Source organism: Astatotilapia calliptera, chromosome 10 (genome assembly GCF_964374335.1).
Source record: "Astatotilapia calliptera chromosome 10, fAstCal68.1, whole genome shotgun sequence".
In the NCBI taxonomy this organism is placed as follows: Eukaryota; Metazoa; Chordata; class Actinopteri; order Cichliformes; family Cichlidae; genus Astatotilapia; species Astatotilapia calliptera.
The window spans coordinates 2,474,894-2,493,459 of NC_137431.1; the positions used below are offsets into that span (position 1 = coordinate 2,474,894).

At 42.3% G+C, this 18,566-nt stretch overlaps 2 protein-coding genes across 3 annotated transcripts; one reads left to right on the forward strand and one right to left on the reverse strand.

Annotated features, from left to right (window-relative positions):
- Positions 1–392: 392 nt before the first annotated feature.
- Positions 393–16,507, reverse strand: c2cd2 (C2 calcium dependent domain containing 2). Of its 2 annotated transcripts, XM_026181855.2 has the most exons (14): positions 15,779–16,507; positions 15,354–15,449; positions 13,708–13,827; positions 10,608–10,709; positions 10,153–10,251; positions 8,421–8,529; positions 7,004–7,112; positions 6,855–6,919; positions 5,992–6,107; positions 5,697–5,859; positions 5,192–5,433; positions 4,606–4,873; positions 4,351–4,381; positions 393–2,423 (listed from the first exon to the last, which is right to left on the reverse strand). In XM_026181855.2, the coding sequence occupies exons 1-14, from the start codon at positions 16,067–16,069 to the stop codon at positions 2,339–2,341; spliced, it is 1,896 nt and encodes a 631-aa protein (XP_026037640.2). In that variant the 5' UTR covers positions 16,070–16,507; the 3' UTR covers positions 393–2,338. The 2 variants fall into 2 exon arrangements, with proteins under 2 accessions (XP_026037640.2, XP_026037639.2); XM_026181854.2 differs by lacking the exon at positions 4,351–4,381.
- Positions 16,508–17,158: 651 nt separating this feature from the next.
- atg101 (autophagy related 101) lies at positions 17,159–18,233 on the forward strand. Its single transcript, XM_026181857.2, has 2 exons — positions 17,159–17,410; positions 17,488–18,233. The coding sequence occupies exons 1-2, from the start codon at positions 17,159–17,161 to the stop codon at positions 17,890–17,892; spliced, it is 657 nt and encodes a 218-aa protein (XP_026037642.1). The 3' UTR covers positions 17,893–18,233.
- The last annotated feature ends 333 nt before the right edge of the window (positions 18,234–18,566 follow it).

Here is an 18,566-nt window from a genome sequence, read left to right on the forward strand (position 1 = left end):
CTGCCCAGCCTTTATCACCACAGTGTATCCATGTTGATAATTCACCGTGCTACAAAGCTCATGTCATGTCTAACTGATTTCTTGACAATGAGTTCACTGCACTCAGCCTTCACAGTCAATCCATTAGAGCCCCGTGGTGCTGTGGTGGAACATGTGCAGTAACTGTGAGAGGAGTTATAAAATCTCTGAGAAATGTTTCCAACACTTCACTGGTGTGAAGAATTAATGGAGTTCTGAAGGCCAAAGCCGGTCCAGCAGTATTGGCAAAGAGTTCCTAATAAAGTGTCCAGTGAGCGCATTTCTGATGCAGATGTTTAAAGTAGCATAAAAGTTAAACAGCAAATCAGATGAACGGGTCACGTGATAGCCAGAACATCGACATCACCACAGTCTTAGTTATTCAATCAATATTTATTGCTTAACTCAGTATGTATAGTAGTTACAGTCCCTGCAAGGAAGTGACTGACGCTTTGCAGCAACAGTTAATCAGCCACTTTCTGCGCACACAGAGCAGAAAGACAAAAAACATCAGGAAGCAATTCATTAATCTCCTACAGCCCCACTGCTTACTGCACGACAGCAGTTAACGCTTGCAGGCTGTAAGAAGCTGAGCTCGATTTAAAACAATCAGTTTCCCTCTATTCCTCTCCTCAGAGTTGGAAGGTGCTTCTGTCTGAATGATTATTTTCTCGGCCTTTTCTTTCTATGATTTTCTCTTTTATTTGTTTTTAAACAGACAACAGTCAGTGACGGTGGATTAAAGCAGATCGTGTAATTATGAATACAAAGACACCCACGCAGGATCCGCAGAAGAGAATTATTGTGAAGAGCAAGAGTGTTTTAATATCTCAGGTAGTCGAATATTGTAAACAACCCAGTCAACAGATATGTTAAGTGCATAGGCTTATTGATTATAGAAACTGCTGATGATGCAGAAACACAGTGGTATGCTTGCCTGATCAGAGCCAATCCAACAGGTCACCACAGACACTCAGGCCCACTTGTCTGATAGCGGCTGCAGCCAAAGTCATGTCAAGCTGAGGAACAAGACTCGAGCAGCTGGGACATCATTCACAGAATAACTGTAAGGCAACCATTCAGCTCTCTGAGCAGAATAACAAACAGTAGTTAACATGATGTACAGAAACAAGCTGCTCACAGGAGGACAAAAAATACAATCATTAGCTGGATTTAAAAAAAAAAAAAAAAATCAGCAGCCACAAGACCTGGTTGCTGTCATAGGTGTTCACACTTTTCTTTTGTTCATGTGCACATCTTTTAGAAACACGTAAAATGACAGAGCAGTTCATGCTATTGAAATGTAAGGAAGGATCCGTTTTATTAGCACAAGTATGGCCGCGTGTCTCGCTGCGGTCCCTGGATAAAGCTTCAGTTCCCTTTCGACACAACAACAACTCTGCTGAGAACGGTAGTGTACAACAGGAGACAGTTGCATATGATTCGAAAACACCCTGCTTCTTTTTTGAAATTGACAACCAAGGCAGAAATTTTTAGTCTTACACATGTCATGAACACACTGGATCTAGCTTTATTTGGGAATATCATCGAGTAATAAACAAATGATTTCATATTAGTGTCAACAAGTAGTCATGCTGCTCCCACGTACAGCAGTCTTGCAGTGAAACGATCGTCTCCCTTTGTGAATGAACTACAGTCTCTTGCACAAGAGTTGCTCCTGTCATTGCACTTTAATTTAAAAGGTACTAAAAACTGTGCAAATCATACAAACACCACTCGGCTCTTCGTCTTTGGTCCTGTTGAGTCACCGTAGGCAACTTACGGTTTACAGCAGGGAGAGTTTTGAATCCGCCCTCAGCTTTCAGTGAGGTAAAGAGTGATGGCGCGCGGCGGTCCCTTCTGTCCATAACACAGCCGTAAAAGCACTTAAAGATTTTGAAATGTTGCATAAAATCAAATAAAAAGGACTAATCTCTGAAATCAATCCAGGCCAGGATCATCCACACATGCACACGCTTGCTGTTGGTGGCTTCTTATTTGAAGCCTTAAAATATCACTTTTTTTTGTTGCCCATCCACAGTGCAGCAGCCCCAGTATGCAGGTCAGCCATTAGAGGGGAGTAGGTTAGCCAAGATGTTTGCCAGTGCAATTTGAGGTGGAGGTGATGATGGTAGTTGAAGTGGTAGGGACTGAGGTCAAGGTGAGCGAGGGACAGTGGGGGGGTCACGCATGTGGCTCCCCCACAGAGGTAGAGCCGTTGGCTTTACTCTTACTCTTACTTTTGCGGTTGAGCATGCGGCTGAGCGTGGCTGTTCGGCTCGCTCGCTCCACTGCGGCCGGAGACTCCAGGTAAACCAGGTCATTGTGTGACTGGCTCATCCCCGGGTCTTTGCGCTGGTGACGACGTCGGAAGAAGAGCTTGGCGCTCTTCTGCAGGAAGCTGCCTGTGGCAAAGAAGAGGAAAGGAAGCAGCCTGAGACGTGGATAGTGTCAAAGTGACACCACTCAAGGAGACGTCATTACTACAGATAAAAAACAGGCACGAGTAGTATTGGCCTAAGCAGTAATGGAAAAACTCATTTAAAATAAACAAATCAAAAGCTAAAGCAGCAGTGGTACAGAATCGGTGTTAGTTGGAAACTGTTACTGTGAAACACTTGCTGTGGATTGGATGAAAAATGTGGCTTAAATAGCAGCAGAGCTGTAATATTGTGTTTAATCACCAGCTAACACATACTAATCTGTACCAACAGAGAGCAGCCTCATAGTCCAGCCTGGCTACAAGCACCATTCCTCTGCTTCCACACTTAAGGAGCTCCTGTGTTATCCTCAGTATCAGTGGATTAGTTTAGTCAGTACAAAACAATAGAAACTCTAAATAGTATCAAAACAAATAAATGACAAAGAAAAAAGGAGGCATTCGTGTCCTCAATTTGTAGCACACTCCTAAAGAAGAACGCAGAACAGCATCAGATCTTCTCTAGATGCTTTTGGACCAAACACGAGGGGAACCGCCCACTGGAAGGAGCGACCCTCAGAGCCTTCGTTCTGTGTGCAATAGGACCTCTAAAAATGTGTGACACGTCGCACAACAAAAGCTACAAATGACTGAGGGCGTTGTAATCAGAGATGTGTGTTTGCCGGGTTTCAGTGGTAGCGTGTCAGGCGCTAAAACTGATAAGCTCAACGGTTACAACCAGCCTGAGGAGGAGGAGGGGCTCGCAGTGGCGCTCTTCACCTGCTATGATTCTGCAGCGTCACAGCCAAACGGTGGAGCTGTGTGTGTGCTGCTCTGACACACAGTCTGTCAGGTGTTGTATTTTCTTGTCAGCTTCTACATTTCCGCTGCACATTGCTCCATCGTGTGTGGATGCCCCAGGCAGCAGTTTCAGAGGAAATACGGGCAAACTTGCTCTTCAGCGAGTAAACATCTTCTTGCGTTTCCTCTAAACTTCAGTTTGTCCATTTTTTTTTACTGAAGCAGCAGTTAGCATGTTATAGCTATGTGTTACTTATACAGCTGACGTTTTTTACTCAAAGTTTCCTCTTGTGACAGAGAGTGAAGTGAAGGCGATACAAAAAGGTTTCTAAGAGCTTTTATGGTTTAAAGACACGAAATACTGGAGAACTCCTACATGGCTTAAAGAGTTATGATCAAGTTCCTGTGGTCCGAAAGCACCTGCCAAGTGACTAATATTTCATATTGCAAGTGAAATAAATACCGAAACATTCACGGCACTTCATCTGTGTTGTACAGCCACAAATAAAAGACAGTCGCTGCTCAGAAAAAATTAAAGGAACACTTTTTAACCAGAATAAGTTAAATAATTCAGCTTAACTTCTGGGATATTGATCTGGTCAGGAAATGAAGTTAACAGAGCACAAGACGGGCAACAATGAGACAGCCCCCATTTCTACCAGTGATGGGTCCAGATCTGGGAGGAGATCCCCGGGACACCATCCATCACCTCATTAGGAGCCCTGAAGTTGTCAGTCATGCCTACAAACACAAGGGGGCGCCATACAAATGACTGAGGACCATTTTGAGTCGTTCCAGTCTTCGATTTTTGGGCCGTCTTTGAATTGGTTGATCATTTTCAGTTTCATCAAACGATGCGGCACCCTTTCATCCCTAACACATTACCCAGTGTCACTAAAGATATCAGCATGATTTTTTTCTCCAATCAGAGCTGATGTTTTTTCAAAGTATTCCTTTAATTTTGTGAGCTTTTTTTTTGCAAACTGATTTTAGAGAAACTACAAAAGTGAATCTCACCTTGTAGAAAAACACTGTTATCTATTCTACTGCTAACAGAAACTACAGCGATTAGAATACCAAGAATACTACAAGTAACTCATGAAGTAACTTACTCATACAATGTGTGCTTAGCACTGCTTTCCTCTAAGGTGGCAGTGACGACAGTTCGGAAAGGAAAGGTTCAAAGAGTAGAGGGGAAGCAGAAAGGAGAACACAAAGAGAGAGTGCATAACGAAGGAGTGGCTAACAAACCCCAAACAGCTAAAACAGATCAAGTTCTGCTTGTAAAGGCATTATTTTCCTTTTCAGGATTGTAAGGTTTAATAATACTCCTGTGAAGATTAAAAATGCATCGAGAGGTTTCTCACCTCTGCTCTTCTTGCAGCTCGCCTCAGACACACACATGGACAGTGAAGCATTGTCTTGTTCCTCGCCAGTTTGGCTCTCCCAGTCCTCCGGAGGCCGCCCTTCAACTCTGGGACCTTCCGTGGGCTCCGACATCTCCGGAGGGGTACTAGTCCCCGATGCGATCGCTGTGGTCACATCCTGAGTAGAGCTGCTCTCTGACATTGATGCGTCCATTGCTGCAGCGTAACCTGCCATCATAGCCAGCTCATCATCCTGAGACAGAGGCGTCTGGGAAATAAATCACATTCCCATTAAAGCCATATTTGTTGTGGAGCTAGTGTGGAAAGCCCAGGCACAATGAAGGGTGCTAACAACATGAGAAGGCCCTCGCTGCTGCAGACAAGGCACGGGCTTCCATTTAAAATCCACTTCTCTCCTCTGACGTTATGAACCACAGGTTATGGAACAGATTAGCTTAAAAAGCACTCGAGGAATCTGAGTTCCAGAGTATCAAACATGCAAGATTGGCTCCAGCTGTGCTTTTGTGCTATTTAAGCTGAATTACATTAAGTGGAAAAAGTACAAGTACAAGGAGCTCATAATTACTTTGGCGATGCCCGAGATGATGATGGTACTCTTCTTCACCGGGGACTTGAGCTTCTGTTTAGCAGACTGGTGGAGTTGTCTTATGGCGGCTTCGGCCACAGGGTCTGTCCCATTGAGCATCAACAGCTCAGTGTCGGAGGAGGACAGGGCCTTACTCACAGTGCCCCCTAACATAGACACCTGCTCGGAGACGCGACGCTCCCCCAGCTTGGGCTTGTTGACCACGGCCTTCTGGGCAGGATCTGAGGAAGCAAGAACGTCTCACTGTAGTTTCATTCATGTAAAGGACTTTCAGAACATTCATTTTTGTCAAATTATGAAAATGACCGAGTTGAGTTGCCAACTAACCAGCATCTAAAAAGCTGACTGGGGAACTGTGCTACTCTAACTTCCCTCTATTCAAAAAACAAACAAAAACTCCTGAAGCAACTCTAACAGGATCATTTATTATACAATACAGCTGTGTAAGGAATGTGCAGCGGCCTCACGGTTTCCAGGGCTTTACCTATATTGAGTGGGAGTGGTCGACCCGGCTTGCTCTTCACCGCTGTGATCGTGGTAACCACTGTGCCACAGGGCATGACCGTGCGGTCCATCTCCACCCTCTTATTAGAGGCTGGGGTAGGAGGTTGCCAAGACCTCACCTCACTCGGCTCCAGGTAGGTAAACTGAAACACACGATTCAAGTTACTACCCAAACTACGTGTAAATGAAAACAAGAGACACATGGAAGGAATTCATCGAAATCTGGTGATATTAAAGGAAAACATGCGATAGAAAATGAGCTTTTTAGGTCTTACGTCAGTAGTCAGTGATCCGGTCACTACATCTTTGGTCACGAGTTCAAATGTACGCTGTCCTTTGGGGTGCTTCTTCACAAGATCAAAAGGCACCAACACCTGACCAAGTAAGGAATCTGAGACAGAAAACAGCTGATTTAGCCTGCTACACAGAAACACGCGCTACGAGAGGCACAACGTGTGAACTACGTTAGTGGTGTGTGATACTGCATGTGTTGGTATCGATCCGATACCAAGTCAATACGGGCCAGTATCGCTGATACATCTCAATTCATTCTCATGACCTTCAGTGTTTTTTGTGACGTTTCCTTTTTTATTATTAAACAGTTAAAACTCAGGACATAATTACGACAAAGTTTATAATTAAATAGAAAATGCTTTATTATTGATTTTTTTAAAGAAAAATATGAAATAAAAAGTGCTCGCAAACCGCTAAACAAAGTAAAACAAACAAGTACTGTTGAGAAACTATAATACAAAAATTACAATTAAAATCCTCAACAACCGGTAAAAACATACATGTTTGTAAACAACTTAACAACCCCCAAAGTCACGTCACGTGACAGCGCAACATCGAAACACAAGAGGGGGGAGGGCGAGCAAAGCGGGCCTGCTCTGCGCTGACACGGGAGCGGCGAGTGCGGCGACCTGGCTGTTTCCTCTTTGTCGAAACCACAGCATCGCAAACAAGAGCGGAACTTAAAGTAAAGAATCGATCTCACCAGGCTGGTATCGATCCGATACTGATGCCGACTTGGTATCGATACAGTCGATACTTGGATCACTAAACTACATGACTCTTCATTACAGTAAATGCAACACAAGCATCGACAGGTAAGTGGCCACGGCAGAGTTTTTCTTACTCTCTGGAGGATGTCCATCGTTCGTCAACAGAATATTGAGCTCCTTCGATCGTCCATTCAGTTCACTGGTGAGAGAAGAATATTTTACATGTATGTGAACGGTGTTGTTCATCAGAACCACCTGCGGTGGAGTCAGCGTTCACACTTACAAAATAAACGGCTGGTCCCAGGCAGGACTCGTCGTGTTCTTCGAAACAGAAGTGTTGAACCTCTGAGGAGGATCATCTAACTGCAGCACACACAGAGGGTTCATGCTGCCTGCGAACACAAAGTGTCATCCAAGAGCTGACTTTAAAGCTTTCTTTCTTTCTTTTTTGTGGTCAGCCACTTCCACTCCCTCACTCTAATGGATAAACACGGGATCACTTCACAGAGTATATATGATGAATTATGCAGAGATTAGAGGAGGCTAAATGAGCACACATTTTCTTAAGCACTTATATGAATTTTAGTGGCCACAAGCTGTGAATCAGAAGCTTCACAGATAAGATTCAGTGCTTTACAATACAAATTATTAAACAACACTTAAAACAATACAAATGAATAAAACGACATAAAAGCCTGCACGACCGTAAACACCCGGCAGACAGTGACTGATTTTCAATAAAAGGAAGGAAGATGTATATAGTGAAGTGTCAAGTGCTGTGTCATGTCTCTGCTGTGCAATATGGAGTCAGACCGAACGCTTTCGGGGACGTCTGCAGCCCCGACAACTGCTGACTCACACTCAGAGAATGACTCATCACAGGAACTACCCAAACAAAGTTGTTGTGGGTGGTCTAAGACTTCATTACTGGACAATCGTGTTAACAGCCTATCATCAGCACAATCTATCAAATGCTCTCTGGCCTCATACATGACCACACCCTGGCACTTTGTTTATGTGCAGGTCTGTACCACCACGCTGGGCGTTGTCTTACTGTTGTGGGTGTATTATTAATATACTGCCATCATTGTTTAGCTTTGACCAGTGGATTACCTAAAATGGAGGGGTGGGAGTGGGGGGGGCCTTGTCATGCAGCGTTGGCAAAGTAAATATCAGCCATGCTGCAAGCACGGTCCCACTGCTGCTGATTCATTACCAAAGTCAGCTACCCTCTAAACAACCTTCTCATTACATCGTCGTGGTAATGCAAATAAAGAGCGGGCAGTTAAACACTGCAAACAGTGCGTGCAGTCTGATGAAAGGAGCTAATTCAACTTTACAATAGATGTCTTTAAAAAAAGTCCTTTTGGTAAAAATACAAAGTCAACACGGCGGGTGTAGGATTCTTTGTTTGTGACATATATTGAAGCTCATGTTTCTCCGCAGCTTAGTGTGCAGGACCCAAGGTAAATATTATCTGTTAATAGAGCGCTTCTGAATGAGTTTACATAGCTGGTGCACAGATAACCAGCGCAGGTATTATTTTCTTATTACTACTTTGCTGACACTCCTGCTGATGACGCTAATGCTTTTAACATAACAGAACCTCTTTAGTTTTAGACACGCCGTTAGCATAGGAAACATCATCAGCTTGAAAAATTCAGAATTAACATTAATTTATAAGCAGACGCACGACCGACCTGCAGCATCTTCCTCCTGGTTGAGTGTGACTCGGATGTTTTTCACCAGCAGCTTCCACTCATGGGCGCGTGGGGGCTTTGGGGGCGATACCACTTTATTCTGGCTTTCCTATTGGAGAGAGCATGCAGTGAGTACATACATAAACCTACAGCACAGATTTAGTGAGCGCAGCATTACGAGCAGTACTGGAAGCACGTAAACGAGCAGAGGCCTAAGTATGCTCGTGTCTTTAAACGAGAAGCGTCTTCATGTTTGAACAAGGACTCTCTGCAACACGACCCCGTTTCCACTTTCACATGTTGATCATTTGCATTGGCCTTTCTATGATCAGGGAGAATTTGCATCAGAAGCACCGCTGATGAATTTGCATTACAAACAGGCATCATCTACAGACAAAAGTGATTTGTTTTGGTCATTTAAATAGCAGCGTATCTGATGAGCTTAATGCTTAAATAGCTTCAAAGCACTAGACTTATTTTAACCAGCATGCAAATCTATATGGTTGTTTTATATTACGGCTAAAACTGCCGGCTAATTGATCTTGAACATTTTAAATGTTACGCCACAAAGCGACTATTTAATTTCATAAACCACAAAATTCAAATCATCTGGAAACTTTGGGGTCCGATGACCAGATATATAAATGTCAATAATATCGACTTTTTTGATCAGAGGAAAGGAAATTCCTCTGATCAAAATAAGAGTTAATCCCACTGCCTCTCATGTAACTCACAACTATATTTGGACCAAAAAAGAAAACTTGTCATCCTGTATCAAGTAAGATCTAATCAGAAACACGTGAAACAGCATCATGTGATGGTGGGTTGTGAATAATAACCTTCAGTGAATCAATGCTGCTTTAGATGAGCATTATTTAAGGTTGCAACAAGAAGCAGTAAGAGCGCAAACCACAGCCAAGGAACTGGCCCTCTGGGCAGCATTACTTTTAAAGGAATCATAATGTATTTTGTGTATCTTCATACTTCTTTGTTATTTATTTTTTAAACTTTTATAGAGCTTTTAGTGCAGTAAAATTCAGATAATGGCAACGTGCATGACGTTTATTGATCATACAAACATTATGTATGAGTAGGTTATGAATAACTAATGATTTGCAAATAACTGGACATAAATATAAAACATTATACTACAGCATATTTCAACCTAACCAGGCAGCTCGTTCTCTTGACACTTCTGTCTTTAACACACCTTGGTTCAGCTTGAAAGAAAGGCAGGCGTGGAATGTAAACATGAGATCAGAGGTGAGACGTGACACTGAGATGCAAACTATAATGTGATATTTCAAATCTCAATATACTGGTATCATTTTCTAAACTTACTGATACAAACACAAGCAGTAGTTTCTAAAGGTAAAAGACATTTTACGACAGTTTGAAAAGGTCACAGGTCATATTTAGAAAGCTCATACATGCCTATATGTTCTGAATATAACAACTGCTTTAAGAAACATAGTTTTAAGTAGCATAATTGTCACTTTGACCCTAAAGGAGAGGTCAGAGTTCAAACACCACACTTGTAGGAATCGTAATTTCTAAGATGAATTCTCCACTAACAAATCATAAAATTGTTTTGTGTGAGTCTGGAGCGTTCGCACGACCCCCTCTACACCCCGGCTGTCACGTTTACGGACAAAATGACACAAACACCCCTCTCTGGTGGAAGTAATTATGAGTCTGGCAGCCTTACATCAGACGTGACTCGTTCGCTCACCTTGACCTCTGAGGCCTGAGCAGGCCTGCAGCTCAGCAGCACAGAGGGATGCGACACACACAAAAGCTGCTTCAGCTGCTCCTTTATGGCTGCATTGTCCTGACAGAAAGAGATTATACCTCATATTAATCGAGTAAAACTAGAAATGTAAAGTTCTATTTGGTGATAAAACAAATGTCAATTCTTTTAATTCCATTTTTATTGGTTTCTAAATGGTTCGACTACTGTTTGATAATGAAACTAATGAATCTTCCTCTCCACGTCCTTGTTTGCGTGACTAAACACGTTGATGTAACAAAAGAACATGAAGAAATAAACAAAGTGATTTCTATGAAGGCTGTCTGTCACACAATTTCTTTATATTTTGGTACAGCGAAACATTTCTTCCCATGTTAGTGCGTGGCGCATCCTTTGGTTAGGTTTATACATCTGCGATTCTGCTGCTTTAAGATTACCTGAGTGAAACTGGGCATCACCTGAAGCTCCTCCACCTCTAGATGAGACACTTCCCAGCTTACCTTGACCTTATCTTCAGATTCCTGCATGTGTAGATGAAGCTGGGGAAGAGAAAATAAAGAGCTGCCCTATGACTCATCCAGTACTCATCAAATTCACAGAAAGATGAACTAAAACTGATTCTCTGGAGATGAAGCGATACACCAAACAAAGGAGCAGCTCAGTATGTGAGGTGGGCGTGGAGGAACGAAATCAGCGCAGTGTTTCCCGCACAATTCTATTTGTGTTTCAGCCGGTGGTGAGTGGGTGGTGTGCATACCTACGCTTTGTGAAAGGGGTCATATTATGCAAAATCCACTTTTGCATTTTTTAAACATAATTTGCAGTTCTCCAGACTAAAGAGGCATCAAGGATGCTCCGTTTACAGTTTTCCCTTTCTCCTTGGATCGCAGCGTCTCCCTCAATGAGCCCATCAGATTTGCAGCGGGTTATGATAAGCAACCTCAATGCTCCTCTCCAACCCTCGGTAATAATTCAAATATATCTGAATGCAACCAAGTCCCCAATAAAGCTTCTATTTTTCTGTTTGTCTTATCACAAATAGTACAACTCGAACAACAATGAAGCTGTGAGACAAACTCGCCCTATTAGGATGAAAGTATCACTTTTAAGCCATTTCAAAGCGGTCTGTACATACTTATGTTGCCATGCAACTACATGACCATACTCGGAAGTTAAAAAGAACAGCTGTTCTGGGATTTTTAATGTGCAAAACAGGTGCTCACAGGAAAAAAAGCCACAGCATGTGATCAAATAGTCTTTCCTGTTCCTAACATGGTGAAATGACATGAACTACGTACATAATAAGAGACAGTCAAATGTTCACAATTCTGAGAAAAAGAAAAAGTCCCTCAGTGCTTCCTTTCTTATCTGTTAGTGGAAAAAAGGGAAGGAGAAAATGCTGTTCCCAAAGCGCCATCATTCGATTCACAAAAACAAACAACACGACTGACAAGGAACACATCTCGTACCTTTTATCTTTTGAAATGTTATTGATGCGTTAAATACTAATCACCACTCGCCAATCTGCTAATCTATATTGCTTTATTTCAATTTCAGCCTCAGATCAAAGTGGTGCTTTTCACCTATTTGTCCTTGTTCATACAGCCTACATAACAAAGTTAAGTAGCCTGTTATAAATGCATAACTCTTTGTGAATTCTCCTTTATACGTTTTACTTCAAAACATGTTCCAAGAAAAGCTTTTTAAGGAAGAGGTGTTTTATCTGCTGAGTGATCAACTGAATGCACTGTTCTTACTGGCTGCTTTCCATCACTCATCAGACCTCTTCTGGAAAGGGGTGTGGCCTGCAGCAGTACTCTTGAATATAAACAACCTGCTACCTTATACCAGCGGCACAAAGTACAGAACAGTTCAATTGTTAAGTGCATTGTGACAAATGAATAACTGAAACACATATTTAGCTGCCTTCTCTGTCTCACTGCAGTCTGCAGCTGGCTCTCTTATGACCGGCAGACTTTACAGGGTGAGATTACCATGAAAAGCATAAAAATATTTTTGGTTTATTATGAAACTGTAGCAGGCAGAGATGATAATGGGAAACACTGCTTGTAGGATTTTAGTCCCTTACCTGAACGTAAATAACATACAATCAGTGTGTTACGCTGACACCACTAATGACAACATTAGACCAAGTTTTTGTTCATTTATTGACTAACAAAAGAGAAATGCTACTTGCTTAAGAAAACTAGGGACTCTTTTCCACATCTTGAATACATCATTCTGTTAACCTTTTCCAAACTGAAGTCTTTGGATGCGATTACATTTCTAATGGGATTCATATGGCCAGTGTGATGTGAAATCAGGAGTAAGGAATGATTTCCCAGAGCACGCTGTAATTAGAATGTGATGCTTTTTGCTGGTTGTATAACACTAACTACACAAATGCAAATCTGAAGTGAAGGAATAATCTCTGCTTTTGAAATGAAGCCATGCCAGCTCCATATAGGCAAAGGTACAAAGGTGTGACATCACACTCCATCTACTACAGATCATCACTGGTGAGTTTTTCATTATGAGGCGTGTCATACTGCCGTGTCCCTCATCAGGTCACGTGATACAGTAGTGCATTTAAAGACAAAGTACACTCAGCAGCACACCTTAATGTAGTGACCGTGTTATTATGTCCATTAAATGCCTCTGTCCCACATGCCCATGCACTCCTATCATGAGCCACGAGTATTCTAGCTTGGATCTGAGTCAAAAGCTAAAAAACGCTCCAGTGGACGGATGGGAACATTTGAATAAGCTCTCTGATTTTTCCAGACTAAGCTGAAACAGTGGGAGTGAAAAAGACAGACAAAAGGCTTCCTTTATGTCCCTGAAACAACGACTAACCCACGACCAAAACAAAACCTCCTCAACACCTGACTTTAGCTTCCAAACCTCTCACACTCAGGTTGTATTTATAGCACAATTACTTCAATGGAAGAGCACGTTAATTAGGTTAGAAATAGCCTTAATACAGTTGTATTAGCTTACATAGACACAAGCAGTTTTTGCATTTCTGAACATGTAAATATGAACCTAAAAGCAGGAGAAAGCCTCCGGACACGACCCATTACACATGCCAACATATCAACTTTGGCTCCAATTTATTTCAAAATGCTAGAGGAGCGTTAGGAAAGGCTGAAGGTGAGCTGCAGGACTCCATTTAAGAGATCAACGCAGACAGTTTTGATAATGACAAATCAAGCAAATCACTGCAATTTCCAGGTACAAACAAGGGAGTCTTATTTGGATCATAACTTCATCAGTTCTATATGGAAATAGGCCCTGTTTGGGACATCTGCCAAGGAAGGAAAGATACCCCAACCATTTAATCTAATACTGCTGCCTGCAGTGAGCCAATGCTGGGCAGCACATCATGTTCAGTAAAAGCTCCCATTAAACTAAATCACTACGACTTCCAACGGATTTAACTCTACAGTCTAACTGTTACAGACATATTCTACAAAAGGAAATCAACAGTGTTATTTTCCTTGCAGTCTAAGACTTCACAAATTTAAGAGTATTTACCTGCAGCTCCAATGGAGCTATACACACAGTATATTTACAAGGATCTGCTGTAGCCATGGCTGTCGATGCAGTGCTCAGAGAGAACTGAAGCTTCTCCCCAACCACACAGCAGGAAGCGGCCTGTTAGGAGGACAAGGTGAGGCATTAGTTTAAAGTAAAACTCCAGAGAATCCTGGAGTTAAGGCAGTGACAGCATTTGCATGCTACTCATGTGATTATACCATTTTAATGCAATTCAAATAGAAAGTAAGCCCAGAATTTTCACTGAACTAAAAGGTGCTGTATGTGAATGCATGTGTGATGCTTCATTGATAATGCATTCATGTGGTTTACTTTAAACCAGAATTATTGCCTTGCAGTTTGCATCAACCAAGCTGAAGTTTACATATCTGTCCAAATCTGTGTAATTCTCCACATCAATATCTCACCAAGTATGACCTCGCCTTCTGCTCCTGAGCTATGAGGTTCAAATAGGACCCCAAAGTGCTTCTGCAAAACATCATAAAATATCTCTTTACATCCATCCATCTTCCTAAGAGCTCATTCAATCCATGTTTGAGATTTGGCCATAGCATATTCCATCTGACTTTGGGTGACAAGCAGGGTACACCCTGGACACGTCAGCATATCCAATCCGATCAAATACATGCAAATGCTACACAGAAAAGCTTCTGTGTGCTTTGTGACATGATCTTTAACTATCAAAATCAAATTAGTCAATTGTTAAGTCGACGTTAGAGGATAAAGGTAAGACGAGACAAACCAAAAGTATAATCTCAGCAGCAGTTGCCAGTGATGGGCAGAAGTCCCAGTTAAACCAGAGCAATGTGCTAACATACTGACTTTGCATAAAACTGACCCAAAACTGGCATTTCCTTCAGGACAACTTCACTTTGAACTCTGAAAGGAAGGAAAAGAAGAACAACTCTGATAGATCCCAAAGGCATCAAGCAGTATAATTATCTGTGATCTCTAGTCGAATGAATGACATGCAACCTGAACTGAGTATCAGAGGTAGTTTAAGCTTTAGAAACATATTTACTCAGCAAATTAACTCTGATTTCAGCAAAGACTGCATGTCTTTGACATAAGAACAGTATTAGAGGAAAGCTAAACATAACCATAGGTGCTGGTGTATTTCTGGCTGCCTGCTCCTCCTTAGTGCTGAGCGTGACAGCTTTATAAGCTTCTTACACACACACAACACACACACAGTGTGTGGTAAAAATAAACCTCTGCTCATTAAACTCCCTAGACTCCATAGAGTACCTGGTATTTTGGTCTATATCTCAACGATCACAAAGAAAGGAGTGAGTTTGCATTTAATCTCTGCAAAGCCACAAAAGTAGTGAGCAGTGTGTCCCTGTCTGACCTCCCAAGTTACAGTTTCTAGTTATACTTTCTAACACAGGTTGGCAAAAATGGGCAAACACTCTGACTAATAAGTGCATCATGGTTTATTCAAGTATAGTTTACGGTAATTAACAACCATATTTGCTGCTGATAAAATATTAAGTAGATTAGTTTGTCAACATTTAAATTTACTGAGAAAAGCCTGTAGTAACGTTGGAAAGTCGACAAGTCAGTGCTTGTCTGCCAAAAACATTGCAAAGGTGTTTTCCAATGTGAGAATATGGAGTGAGTACCTTGTTGCCGGCAGACTTCTGAAAGCTGGAGACCCTGCTAAGCGTGAGATCTGAAGCCTCGAGACCATCCTCTTCAAATGCCAGCAGAACAGCACCCTGACACGAGACAGGGCAGAAACTTTAAAACAACAAACACCTACTCAAAGTCTTGCAGACTCGGCGAAATGTTGCCAAGGAATCAAAATTATGTGGGCTTGCACGACATTGGCAGCGTCAATCCATAAGTAGGAAGGTGGAGAGTTTACACTACAGTGTCTCTAATATCAAACTGAGGGTTATGATTTTAAAAAAAAAGGGGGGGGGGGGGGGAATTTCTTTACAGCACACAAGAGGAGATTTTATAACCTTGTCGCATTATATGCTACACTTTTATTGAAGTCACCTGCCCCACAGTACAGCATTGGCTTGGTGGTCATGAGACTCACCTTTCGCTTCCTTGCTTCGTCATTCAAAGCTATGCACCAAGCTCTTCTCCACTGACTCTTCCAGCTTTTCAGTGACAGCGCCCATCCCAGCAGAGCGGCGGCTTCCTCCTCCTCTGTCGCAGCATTGTCCCCTTCTGCTGCTCCCTGCTTATTTCCTATAAGTCTATGTTGGAAATACTGTACGAAATACAGTATAAGAGTAACCAGGGAGGCGATAAACAACGTGACCATACATAGCCACTGCGGATCCTCCAACCCAAAATATGAACTGGAACTTTCTGGGTCGGACATTCTTCGGGAAAATGATCGATGATCTGAGTTTAACACACCGGTTCCTCTGGGAATTTTCCTGCCAACCTCATGTTATGTATTTAATTAAGGAACGGTGGAATCAATAAATTCAATCGCCCAAAAATGATAAGAAGACAAACATCCACCTCCAATACAAATTCTGCTTATCGTTATCCATGCTTCAGTGCTGCCATACAGGGCTTCCAAACTACGCAAGCTGGTTGTGGAAAGCTAAACCATTGTCAAAAAACTAAAGGTAGCCTGCGTACAAATAAACCTGCAGAATAGCCCACTCCTCCTCTCATTGAATACGATTGTTAGCTTAGTAAGCTAATTTTCGCTACGGCTCGTTAACTAGCTATTCTTCGTTAGCTACTAAGCCGTAAAAGTTTCCCAAAACGGACTTATGCCCGAGCTTCGTGCTCATACTCCAACAGACGATATCCAGATAAAGAGTAACATTCCCGGGAAAACATCCTGCAGGAGAAGAGTGCAGCCTGACCCGGTGGACTACTTTCAGTGTGACTGTACAAAGTTATCGCTTCCAGACGGATATGTGGCACAAACTGTAACTCCCAGAATGCACAGCGACATTTGTTGTTGTCGAGACCTCGAGGGAACTAAAGCTTTTTTCCATGCTGAAGATGCAATTGGGCTTTTAGGATATTGTTTTTATTAGCATTAAGCTATTACACGATTAGATTAGTCCATGTTTAAGTCGAAATCAACGGAAAACAAATCCGAGCTGGTATTTTGAACTACACGACTTCCCGTAGCTCGTCCTGTTGTCCACCACTTCCTGTCTTGTTCTTAATCTGTTTGTAGTAGTAAACAATTAGCTAGCTTGCGTTTGATACAATGTATCAACGCTCAGTGAGCACGACTGTTATGTGGAGGTTGCGTATTATCGATTAAAACCCTGTTTTGTATTTTAATATACAATAACACACTGGATTAGATATTTCACGCCGATTTGTGAATGTAAACAGTATACCTTCGTCATCTACCGTGGTCTAGCTGCTATACAGTAGCTATCGTCGCTGAACTCGACTCCTGCTCTTCGTTAACAGACGTAACTAGACATTCGCGATGAATTGTCGCTCGGAAGTTCTTGAAGTAACTGTGGAGGCGAGACAGGTTGAAGAAGCTATGTTAGCTTTGCTGCACACAATTTTGCTGCACCGGAGCACCGGGAAATTTCACTACAAAAAGGAAGGCACCTACTCCATCGGCACTGTGGGCACACAGGACATCGACTGTGACTTCATAGATTTCACCTTTGTCAGGGTGTCCTCAGAGGAGCTGGACAGGATGATCAGGAAAGCGGTGTCTGAATTCAAGGTGATTGTCTGTTTTAACGCGTGATTTCTGACTCTCGTGTTGTGAGGCCTGTACTTTCAGCTGTGCTTTTGTTGCAGGATGCTTTGAGCAACTCGGGCAGCGACGGCATGGGACAGATCTCCCTGGAGTTCTACCAGAAAAAGAAGTCTCGCTGGCCTTTTTCTGACGAGTGCATTCCTTGGGAAGTGTGGAGCATCAAGGTGAATGTGGTCAACCTGGCCAATGAGCAGGAGAGACAGATCTGCAGGGAGAAAGTGGGTGAGAAGCTGGGTGAGAAGGTGATCAACGTCGTTGAGGTCATAAATCGCCACGAATACCTGCCAAAGATGCCCACCCAGTCAGAAGTGGACAATGTGTTTGACACCACTCTTAAAGATGTTCAGCCATACCTTTACAAAATCACATACCAGATCACTGACTCGCTGGGCACTTCTGTTAGCACCACTATGAGAAGGCTGATTAAGGATACACTAGCATTGTGAGAGAAAATATTTATGGTGTGGATCTTTCATATGTTTATGGTCCTGCTGTCATTTCTTTTCTATGTTTTGTCAGCTATACAGCGGAACAACGAGGCAGTGTCAGTATAATGGTGTTCTAATGTCTTTGTTGTGCTTCTGGTATCATTTGTACCTTAAGAGACTGAATTATGTAATCTTCATTTTAACAATCTCTTGCTTGTGCAAGCTTTCCCTTTTCTCTCATACACACTAGCAAATAACCGTGTTTATCAGTTTGGTTCCTTAAAATGTTCTCTTCTTGATAATGTCATCAGTGCATTACTGTAAATTTTGAATAACAATAAATGTTTACGTTAATTACAGCCACAGCTCTTGACGCAAAACATTGCTTCCATATTATCACGCTGGATCAGTGTAAAACGTTTTATGCAAAAGATCTGGCAGAGTTTGGGAACAGATTTCCTCATCTGTGTGAAAACTTCCTCTCTGCACAGTTTCATGGAGAGTATGACCTTCCACATGGGGAAGGACAGGATTTCCAGTTTGCCACTTTTCCAAATTAAAGCAAACACTTCCTAAGTTCACTCCCTTGTTTCCAGCCAGAAACTGCCACCATGGCCTGCACTTTGAAAAACATCCCTCTGTTTTCAGGATAGTCTGCTTGCCAAGAGGAAAACAACATGTGTGTGAATACA